We start from the raw sequence: 11967 nt of genomic DNA on the forward strand, positions 1-11967 counted from the left end.
TGAATCGTTTTTCAAACAGGTTCTTACATGGATGATGAAAGAAACTTTGGGTGGAAATAGCGAGAGTCTCATGTTATGCTGCATTTCTGCGTGTGAAAAGACAGTCCAAGAAACCGTGAATTGCCTAAAGTATGGTAGCATGGTGAGGAATATAATCAACAAACCAGTCATAAACGAAGTAAGTAAACTTTCCCTATGTTTTTGCATGACTTGGCTTGTAGTTTATGATCAGCAGTGCTTGGGGGTATCTTCTCTGACCTTGTATTTGCCCGTTGCTAAGTGCATGGGTCATTGTACATAAGTTTTTTTGTTTTGTTATATTCTCTGTACAAGGTGCTTAAAACTAAGAATTTAACCGTAATTGATAACTCGCATTTATTCTGCATCAAATTGGTGCAAAGAAAACCCCCACCTATGTTTGAATGTAGGTTTGGTAGTTACTGTATTCGGTGCTTTTCATCGAGCTGCTTTAACTTCATTTTTCCGCTTTCCAGCCTGATTATGTGCCAGATTTCAGTCCGATTGTGATTTATCTGGACTAAAATTCTGACCGATGGTTTGGTAACTTCGCCAGCAAAATGGAAAACACTTATTTTCTGTCCTTCTTCTAGTTTTTATTTACACGCTGTTTTTATTTTATCTCTGTTAAATTCTTCTTGACCTTTCTGTCAATCTTTTTTGAGTCGTTGACTGGAATGTGGAGCAAGTTATGTGCTGTAAATCTATTCTCGGTAACAGGGAAATGCTTTGTATCAGGGTCTTTCCAACAATTTAATTGTCTTTCCAACAATTGCAGTGTTGTTATGACAGTTGAGACATCAAAAGTAACTTTTTAACGTTAATTTTTTCCAAGTACAACCAGTTTTGAAATTGTATGTATATGACACCTCTGCCAAGCCCTTAATACTTTTTTATCACAGATTGCTTTTTCATGCCAAATTTTCTATTGCAACGAACAGTCAGATGGTTTTTTTGTGAAGTTCCTCTTCCACTGAATTCTCCTACTATTACAATTTGGAAAAAGTTTGGGAATCGCTAGCATACTATGTTGTTATAGTCTAAGTTCTGGTTAACGTTAGCGACAAAAACAATGTAGTTTTAACCGTATTTAATCGAAATCGGAATTTACCCCATGAGGTCTTTCATATAGAAATCGGAAAGTGAAAAGTCCAAATCAACATAGGGAAGTAGAAAGGGACTTATTTAGCAGCTGCCAATAACTTAGGGGACGATGTTAGGCCAACTTTACCAAATGCTATTGTAATGTTGTAATGATAACCGAAACTCTTTTCTTCACATGCTGTTCGCTAAAATCTTGTTCTTTCAATTCCCAATGCCACAGCGATAATTAGCTTTTATATTACCACTTCAACTGTTCACAGATTAGGCCTCTCTGTCTTCTTGAGGTTAAATGGATGCAGAAAGGCTAACCGCGCCTGTTATCATCCTTACCCAACTTAAGATAGTTTATCAAAGCCGCGTTATGATGATGTTATTGACCCTCCGTATCATCAAATAAGGGAGCCCGAGGTCCTGAAAACTGAGTTTGCTAAACTTGTTTTGCGTGTTTTTAAAGGGCAATACAACAATAATCGTTTTGCGAAATTTGATTATTCGTTTCCCTTTTGTTTGAAATATCCAAAATATTCGGTAGTCCTAAGGTCTCCACTGTCTTTTTTAAACTTACCGAAAAATTGAAATAACAGTCAAAATATCAAACCCCTCTTACCTAATTAACGCAATGTCACAATGTTACTTGAGAACGCAGTTTTAATTTGATACTGACACAATTTCAGCTGTTCACATTCCGAACTTTGCCCCTTGTGACCCAAACAGCAGAGATTCCTCTCATTCTTGAGTCGCTGCACTCTTGTTCAACAGAAATTATCTTCAATAAAGCTTGGAATAAAGGTTTTCTGTAGTATATTTCTAGTCGTTGCTATAAGGCAATTATTTGTTTATCATATCTTCATTCATCCCCACAAAAACCAAGACTTTTATTTATGCTTTAGGACTCAAATGTGAAACTTATCAGAGAGCTGAAAGCAGAGATCGACGCATTGAAAGAACAAGCAAAATCAAAGGTCAGTTTTCGTAATTTATAGCAAATGGATTAAGAAAACGTTTGGAATGAAACGTTATAGGAAGACTTGTTCTGATTTATTCTTATTTTTTTTACCCCATATCCTTTAAAGTAAATTCTTATATTTTTACCCCAAATAAGTTCTGATAAGGTCGAATTCGAAGTTGGAATATTGGATCCCACCTGTTTTAATGTAAGGTGTAGGATCAGGTTGTAATTCTCTTGTTTTTGTAATGAATTCCGCATGTTATCGCGCATCCTACCCTCTAAAAGGAAGTAATTGCGAAAGAATCTACGAAGAGCTTTCAAATGACTCCAAAACTAAATCGAAATTGAAATTTTGTGTTCTGATGTGTAAGGAAGGTGCTGTGTAAATCCACTGTTTCAGATCGTAAACCCTTGAACTTCAGCTTTTAACTGTGCTTTAGCCGAGCAGTTATGCTGAGCTATGCTGAGCAGTTAAAAACTATTGGAAGTGAACTTACTAGTGTGACATTTTGTGCAGATGGCTTCTAAATCCCACAATTACTTGCAATAAAACTATCAACTTGGCCTTATCAAAATGTCAGTGCGGAATTTACAGTCATTCAGACAATATCCAAGCTTTAACCCGTTGAGACATTTAGGCAAAGTTTTGTCTAACACTAGGTTCACTATTTTGAGATGCCCCTTTGCCCCTTATACCCCTTTACCCTTTTATCCCTTTAGTCCTTTATCCCTTTGTTATATATAAAAAATAAAATCTGTCTATTTGTAGCTCCCTTGCAGCAAGGTTATTTGTTTGATTCTATCAAGGCGTATCAGGTTAACAAACACCCTTTTTTAAAAGAATAATATAGATTTTGTCCAGCCTCAATATTCTTAAGAATTTTTCATTTTGAGCTGAATATAGTCCAAGAGTGTAGCGAGAACTTATAAAGTATATACTTCAAAGCTTCAAAGCTTTAAGGCATTTGTGAGACATAACTTACAAGGTCACTTCTCGTTGACTACCACAACACCCCCTCCCCTCCCCCCTCCTAAGTTGTTATTTTTTAATTTCGGTTCGTAATTCGCATTTTTTTGCAGGTCTCAAATGGACCAATGACCGAAGCGCAAAAGAAACTACAAAGAGACACTGAACTGATGCAGAGGCTGACGGGAATATGGGAAGAAAAATGGAGCAAGGCACAGAAGCTGATGGAGGTTAGAAACAGCAGTTTGGTTACAAGTATACAAAAGCCACTATCATCATCCATCATTGTCACCATCTTTATCAGTGTTATCATCTTTATCAGTGTCATCATAATCATCATGATTATCGTCAATTAATTATGGTCAAACTCTAGAACAGGCCTAAACTAAATAATGCTATCTTACCAGGTAATGGGCTAAGGAAAAGTATCATTAATATGTTCCTGTTGAAACCTTCATTAATGTCAGTGTTTGTCAAAGAATGTCTTGCTAGCCAGCAATAGTGGCGCCACGGGGTGCACTGGGGCGAAGTGTATCCCCCCCACCTCCATTTTTTTAATGTAATCCTATGATTTTGAAATTTCCTTTGCGTAACCAAAAGTTAGTCTTGGGCCTTTGCAAGGTGTAAAATTGGCGTTCCTTGTTGGAGAAGGGGCGCTTTCTGGCGTTAAAAATGGCGCGGCCTTAAAATTTTATTTTGCGCCGCCACTTGAAGCTTATCGTTCACATTGGTTTGGAAGAAGTCATTGCACCTTCTCAATTCATCTTATTCGGGTAAAGAGCTGTTATTATTCAGTACTCAACCCTTTTCTTATCGCTTAAGCTATTAAATGTAATATTTTCGTCCACGTAGTTGAGTTGAAAAACACGAAATAACAAACCGCCGTGCATTGTTGATAGTTAAGTTGAACATTTGTGGTCACTTGGCAGAAAGCGCCAATCTCTGGTTACAGAGAACCAAAAGGGCCTCTTGTTAAAGAAAAAGATATCTGCTGTACTGCTTAGATAAAATGAAAGAAAGAGAGTTATTTCTTTTGGGGAATCATATGACCAAGAGAAATATATTGAATTCCAATCATTTACGTATTTTACATAAAGGTCACATGAATCTATGATTGCAGGAAAAGTCACTGGATGTGACAGATCTGGGGTCTGCTGTAAAACTTGAAACAAAACAACCACATTTCGTAAGCCTTGGAGGTGGAAGACTCAGTGTTGGTGTTAGTATCATCCCGATTAAAAAAGGTGAGCTATTTGTGTACTCAATTTTTACTTTTTGCTCGTCATTATAATTATAATAGGTATGTAAAAAGAGCAGCTGGTATTATGCTCAAGCTACCCTCTACACAGGTGATCATTAACACTGAGCCATCATTGGCTTGTAGATACCAGTTCACTTGCCTAGCAGCATTGACTTACAAGCATTGGCTTCCCCAAATAGCTCTGATCATTCCATTTTGTGTAATTGTTCCACCTATCTTTACTCTATTGCACTGAAAATTATTTGAAGAAGAAAGAATAAAAATTTCCTCTACAAAGGGAAAATTTAGTGGTTAGGCCAGCTGAGTGTGCCCTGAGGAGGCACAGGAATATAAAAATGACATTTTGTGAGGAGTGTGAAAAGTTCCCCGATGATTTCTTTGGTTTCTAACCCTATATTAACCTATACGTTGATAAATTATGAATTCATTGACTGTTTTTGGATGAGTAATACCAGAAGTTCCGTATTTCAGTATCGCAACATTTTTTACCCTAACAACGTGCTACTTTTACCAACAAAGATTTACGAATCCCTTAAAATAAAGCTAAAAAAAACCATTTGCTACAATTCACTTCTTAATGCAATTTTACTCTTCCTTTTCAATTAGCACTTTTCGCTTCTTGCTCTCCTGCTCGTTGTTGAAGCAGAAAACCGAATGTTCCTCTCTTCTGCGACAACCCTTCAGTTCTTCATTACGATAAAGCTATTCCATAAATTCCTGAAATGCTTTTCTCGTGAAGTTGTTTAGCACAGCGAACAGTTGGTGATCCGGAGCAAATTTATTTCTTAATGTAAATTCTTGTTGCAATCAAAGCAAACAATATTTTTTAGGATAACGTGAACATTTTTTCAAAATTAGATCCATAAAACAAGGGATATAAACTTTTTACACGTCAATTTTTTTATGTGGTGAAAGTAAAAAGTCTTTTGCTCGTTTCTTTGCAGCAGAGGGCTGGACAGTAGTAGATTCCTTGACATTGTTGTTTCCCTGTTTTATGTTTACATTAATTGCCATTTGGTTTAATAGGTAACACAGTCGTGGGTCTCTCAGATGAGGTTTGCAAGCCAGATTTGGAAGTGCAAGGCAATGGTGTCGTGAGGTATACTTTTCTTTGTCTTGCTATGTAGTGATAAGTTACGTGTTTTGATGTGTAGTAATAGACGTAGGAATTCGGGGAGTGGCACTTTTCAGAAACATTGGTGAAGTACCTACTTGCAACTTACAGAAGCACCCTTATTTTGACTACACATACCCCCCTCCCACTTTCGAAATGCTTCCTACTGCTATGTGTGTAGTACATTATGGTTCTAACTTATGCAGAATTGCCCTATACTACACACCAAGTTCTGTTCGAGACTTGTGCTATCGAACACTGTTTAAATGCCTGCTTTACATTCAATGAGAATTTATAATTTGGCTGTGTTCTCTCTTTTTTATGCATTTTTGAAATTTAACATTTATTTTGATTTGGTCACCTGGAACTTAGCCTAATACCAAAGACCATCTGTTTCGATAATTCTATATCGAGTGTGAAAGACCATAAGTATTTTTAGTGTTTGCACAACATTCTCCATTCCCCCTACCTTTATTTCATGCTTGAGTTTAGCTGTTCTACATGCTTTTTGGAGGCTTAATTGTGCCCATGTTGTTGCGATATCACTTTCTACGCCCAATATTCAATAAACCCAAGTCCTTATCTTATCTCAAGTAGACTACGTTGTCTCAACGTCGCCCTTGCCGTGTTATTGAAGATAACGGCTTCTGTAATGCTAAGGGGTGGTGAAGTCCTTTAAGCTGAGGAACAGGAAACTTCCATTTGACTACCTGTGTCTTCCATTTGACTACCTGCGCAAACACTCGGTGAAATGCTCACGAGAAATACTGAAATGCATCTTTATCTTAAGCTATAGAATGGCCGTTGATCTTTGATTTTTAAAAAGAGCACGTCTTTTAAGACTGATGATATGAACACCAAAACTTTAGATCTGTAACTTACCTAAATGCAAATTGACCCACTCAATAATGTCAACGTGAGACTGTACAGTGTTTCATAATCTCTTATATCAATTGGATTTTTAAGTCCTTACACAAGGGTGGTTGGACATCATGTACAAATTCGACTGAAGATTTATCTTTGAAATTATTCATCTGTTCAAATACCTGAATACTCCGTATAGATAAACCAACCTCTATGGGCTGTTTTGTCGTCCAGTGGTTGATTTATTCATCTGATTAGTTTCATTATAAGAATGCTGAATCCTATGTGTCTGTTGCCATACAAAATGTTATGATAACGTCAGGAGGTACTGATTTGATTATCAATCTGTTGCTAGAGCCGTGGGTAGTAGGAATTGTCTCGTTGACCACACTCAAATTTCACTAAATCATTATCTGTTTGAAAGACAAAATTTTTAAAGAAAAGTGATATTTTTAAACGTTTTTTACTGAAAGCAGAACACCAAAGTATAATCGTCATTACAGCCTTTTTGTTGGGGCCCAACTTTTTCGAATCTGTTGATACACCACAGAAAGGTATATGTCTTAAGAATCCATATTCAATTTTCTATGAAGCTACCATTTCTGAATTTCCAGCGATGTCTTTTTCGAATTAGCAGACTTTTCTTAGAGTCGGTTTTAAAATGAGTATGGTTCAATCTACTTTTTTCCTTGAAATCTAAACCCTCTATATGTGACACGGACTAATTTTACACTTCGTAATAATCACTATCAGGATTAGCCAATGGAAATGGTAATAACCAACCCGGGCTCGTCATGGGTTACTTCAGTACATTTCAGTACAAGATGGAATCCCCCTCCAGTACTGAAAGTGGATTCGATTTTGGTCTTGGGCAATCCCAGATTATTTACTTGTCAACGCACGCGCGGAGTCAACAGAATGCGCGCTAGCTTTCGTTTATTCCCTTTGAGCCTAAGGAAAAATTAGTAAAGCCACACTATTTATTCGATAGTGGATTCTTCCACACTTGACCAAGGATCTTTACTTAACATCAACCATGCCTTATGTTATCCAGATTTGCATTCATCCATATTGAGTAAATGTTAAAGAAATAATACAGAAGACTATATCTTATGCCTATAGAAGACTATAGATTTGAAATCAGAAATTCGATATGTTCCTTTACCTTAACCATTTTTCTGCGTTATGGAAGCCAGGCGCCTTTAGCAAACGCTGTTTCAATAGAGTTTGTACATTTCAATGATAATATTGACCCATCCACAGCAATCATTGTATGGTCGAGTATGATGGAGATGTCGTTGTATTGCACCCCGGCAATGGTCATGTTTCAGTGGATGGAATACCAATTACAGAAGCAACAAGACTGCCGCAAGGTAACAGCTCATACCTTTTGTGCCTAGCATCATATTGCCAGACATAGCGTTAAATGCCCACTGTATAACATCATAGAATACCTGCGATAGAAATCTGACACCCCATCACCTGTAGTGCCCATTCGTTATATCACTCTTTGATTTTCCAATGTAATATGAGCTTTCAAAATGCAATTTTGAAAAATTCGAATAAGATGCACCTTAGTAATTGTTTTAGAAATTCTGGAATTATATAGTACCCTTCCATTATCATCAAATCCGCCAATATTACTGTTTTTATATTCATAAGGTTGCCAGGATTACCTTTTGTACTGAAAGGTCTCCAACACTTAGCTCTTTAAACAACTCTTGAAAGACAGGCAGGCACCTTTATACTCTCGCCCGTTTCTCAACTCACAACTAAAATTTGCATGTAGAGCATTGTAGTTCCAAGTCAGTAAGCAATGACTTGTGCTTATAAGTTATAATGATATAATATAAGTAATTAAATGATATAAGTTATATCTCAAAAGGCGTTTCGAAAATCAAGTGAGTATATTATGTCATCTTCAAGGTTGGATGTTTTCTAAACAGTAATTTAGGAAAATTTAGCTTGATTTTTAAATTTGATGTGGGTTTACTTTTCGGCGGTGTAGAATCATCATGGATGTCTTGAACTACGCTTGATTTTTTTAAAAAATCTTTAAATGCTGAATTCTTTTGAAACTATGAATAGAGAATAAGAAAACATAATTTTCCTATTCTTGAAAGTAATGTTTATCGCCCTTAGTAGCCCCTGTTAGAAGTTTTAATAGTATTTTGATGCCAGTTTCATTACCGTTTAAATTTTAGGTTCAATGATTTGTCTTGGCAAGAACAACTATTTTCGCTTCAATCATCCCAAGGAAGCAGCAAGAATTAAGCAAGAGAACCCAAATATTCGATTTTCCATTGTACCTGATAACATTTATCCAGGTATGTGCTTTAGATGTATTTGACTTATCGTGTGCTTTGGTAAGGGTATGTTTTCTAGTTTTATCCACCGACATTCTTTCTGTCTGCTTACTAACTTTGTGTAGTAATTAACAAGGTTTTGTCACTTTAAATTTGTCACTTTCACCTGACCTTGCTGTTTTTAAATATATTCATTTCAAACATTCTCGAAACAACCCGAATTATATGCAGAAATCTACCTTCAAAAAACTTTAACTTTAAATTATGTGCCTTCAACTAGCAGTCAAAGCTGTTCGCATTCTACCCATGTGCTGGGTGATGTTGCACTGAGCACCAAACAACTAATTGCACTAAGAGGAAATGCATTTGTAGCATCCATGCTTTTATTTCCCTTCAACCACCAACATTAAGTGGTGCATATGAAATGTGATATTGACAGTTGTAGTTCATTATAGAAGTCTATGAAATAAAAGTCAGTCTTCCTTTGTTTGGCTCATTCTTTTTTCTGCGATTCTTCTTTCTGTTAGCATATTCTAGCTGAATTCTAAGTGGATAATTCATGCTTTATTTGATGTAGTTTCAACGACCTGTCCTGTTACTATGTACTTCCTATGACAACGATAAATTTTTTTCAATCTCAGATTGCGAAAGCTTTAAATCTATTAGTTTCTAGTTTCTTGATTTAGTGTTTTTATCTGTTACAATTTTGCAGCAACTTATCGCTTAGATTACTTCAAAACCAGACTGTTTTACGTAAGAAAATGAACTGTCTCATGGTTGATCTAAAACCCATGTTCTCTATCACCAATTTCTTTGTTATCCAAACGGCTGTATTTGCTTCGTGTATAAGATAAGTTACCAAACCATTAGCAATTTCAACGAACTCTGCCTTTCATAATAATCTTGATCGTCTTGTTTGTTAAAGGAATTAGGTTACTGTACGTTTGTTTCATCGAGCTGTTTGCTTCCCCTCATTTATCTTTGATTAAACGATTTGCGAAACTTTTTGAACGTAAACTTTATCAAGATGCCTGTCGTTATCCAACATGTAGTTCAAGGCCAAAAAATCTTTCATTTACACACAAAGGCGATTATTAAATTTTTACGAAGAAAAGTATGTCACGGCACGTTCAATTATGTTGAAACGATCCCTAAGTTGCTAGAATGGAATGGATTGCCTTTTTGTAATCATGAATCATGTGAAACTTAGAAATTTTAATCAGAAATTTGTGGTAACTGTTTACAGGTCTGTCATAAATTGTTCGATGCCGTATAGGCAGAACTGTACACGCTATTTGGTGTATAAAACAGGACGGTTCTTAGTTGCTACTCCTAGTTTCACGCTTAGTGCGATCATCAGACAACAGTTCAGGACCATTCTGTTCTATACACCAAATAGCATAATTTATTGATTGGATAATTTACAAGCCATTTCTTCTTCTTTCTCGTAAAGATGTACAGCTAGCAATAGAGCAACGTCGGAAGGAGATGCAAGAGAAGGAAAAATTGAAAGCAGAGAACAAGCGGCTGCTAGCTCTGGAACAGCAATATGTCCAGTCGCTAGAAAGGTTGAGTTTTGAGAAGGAACACGTTGAGCAAGAAAGGCGGAAACTTCAGGCATTACAGCAACAACAGCAGAGCTATGCTAACCAGTTTGACCGAGAAATCTCAATCCAGATTGAAGAACTGGAGCTCAAGCGCAGAGAGTTGCGAAAGTATGAGCATGAAAAGGAAAAACTGCTGAAGAAAGAGAAGGAGATTGAACTGGCGGGGCAAAGGCTTGTAGAGAATCGAACAAAGCAAGAAAAAATCAAGGCTGAGTTTGATTCTTTGGAATGCAAGCAAGAAAAAATAGAGTTGGATGAATTCGAGAAGCTAGAGGAAGCTGTGATGAAAAGTGTGGCAAAGGAAGATAAGGAATCGGTAAATGGTATGCACGACGAGGATGATGGGAATAGCACTGCAGAGCGTAACGTCAAGGAAAATGCTGTTGGAGACCTTGATAGCATTGAGGAAGATTTAAGGTGAGGAAAAAATAGGTCATTTATATTCTAGATACAAATCTTCATTTATCACAGAGCCTTCTTATGACTTATAGATGTCTTGTGTGTATTTTGTTTCTTTGTTTCAATGTTCAGTTATGCACACCTTCTTTTGAAAATTAGGCCTAAGTTTTGTTAAAGAAAATCTTGAAATATCGCGTTTATGATCTGGTAAAATTGGAATTCAAGAGCAGCACTGCTTGCTGATGTCGAAAAGAAAGATACAAGTATATTTTCATCATTTTCCATATATGTTCTTCGTTGAACTGTCAAGCTAAAGCATTCACGGTGAGCCTTTTTTGCTTTATCATGGCTTTCCAATATCAGAGAGGGTATTAAGCTTTCAATTGTTTCTCCGTGCGAGTCAGGTCCATAAGTAACCCCTGGATGGGTAGTTAGAGTTCACGAGCGAAATTTCGAATTTGAACGGGGTTTGATTGGCGAAGGTATTATTTTATCAAAATTTCCTGTATTTTCTCCGACCAACTCTTAGTGCAGCTTCTATATTTCTTAATACCTCTCTCTCGCCAATATACAATACATCGCATAAATTTTTTAAAAATCTAATAAGTTGTTTAAAATTTGATGAATTTTTTGGGCGTATGTAAGAAGAAAACCAGAGGTCTGTGTATTGATTTGTCCATGGTACAGACCTTGATGCGTTTACATTTTGAGCGCGATATAAGTTGAAAGCAGAACCCACTTTGTTTTGCAAGCATGTTTCTTGAGTTGATCACTCTTCAGGAGATGTTGATGTACTGGGTTTTATACCTCTTAAGAGGAGAGCCATGTATATAATGAATATTCTTTAATTGAGACAGACTTGGCAAAAATGTTCTTTTACACTTACGCCTATGAATAGAATGTTATTTGTACACAATAAAGTAATACACGCTTACATTAAACGTAAATTATATCTACTTCTTAGTTTGTATTCCAGCCTCAAAAATCATCTTTGAGCCTTCAATAGCTCTCAAAACCCTTAGAATTTTTTTGGAAATATTATTGCACTTAGTAAATGAAGTCTTTGAAATCTTTTCACTTGCTATTCAGTTCTTGTTTTGACTATTTTCTTTTTGCCGACAAAGATCTGTTTCATCAAGTTGTCTTTCTCTTCTTCTTCTTGCTCTTCAAAGCCTTTAGCTGGTGAAATCACGCGTGTTTGTATTCCTTAGGGCGGCGAGTTTTTGTCTGAAAACTAAATCACCTCAAAATTTATTCGTGGCATCGGATTGTTACAGCGCTCAGCAGCAAAGCAAACTTTAGTTTTTGGACCTTGATGTTATCCCGAACTAGCTTGATGTCATCAAGCATTTCAGCAAGATTTAGAGGAATTCATTGT

The 11967-nt window shown here is 36.4% G+C and overlaps 1 protein-coding gene across 2 annotated transcripts in view; it reads left to right on the forward strand.

Moving 5' to 3' along the window:
• Positions 1-11967, forward strand: part of LOC148957650 (uncharacterized) — a 42494-nt gene that overhangs the window by 10619 nt on the left and 19908 nt on the right. For both annotated transcript variants that reach the window (XR_016145171.1, XM_089114876.1), the window contains exons 9-16: positions 20-178; positions 2013-2084; positions 3152-3268; positions 4159-4282; positions 5326-5398; positions 7541-7650; positions 8482-8604; positions 10037-10607. Coding sequence is in view for 1 of the 2 variants with exons in the window: in XM_089114876.1 (XP_088971002.1) it covers positions 20-178; positions 2013-2084; positions 3152-3268; positions 4159-4282; positions 5326-5398; positions 7541-7650; positions 8482-8604; positions 10037-10607 (1349 nt within the window). In the remaining variant the exon portion in view is untranslated. The remainder of the gene's footprint in view (positions 1-19; positions 179-2012; positions 2085-3151; positions 3269-4158; positions 4283-5325; positions 5399-7540; positions 7651-8481; positions 8605-10036; positions 10608-11967) is intronic.

The sequence above is a fragment of the Rhopilema esculentum genome, chromosome 21 (assembly GCF_057945365.1).
Source record: "Rhopilema esculentum isolate cy_ngs chromosome 21, ASM5794536v1, whole genome shotgun sequence".
NCBI classification, from domain to species: domain Eukaryota; kingdom Metazoa; phylum Cnidaria; class Scyphozoa; order Rhizostomeae; family Rhizostomatidae; genus Rhopilema; species Rhopilema esculentum.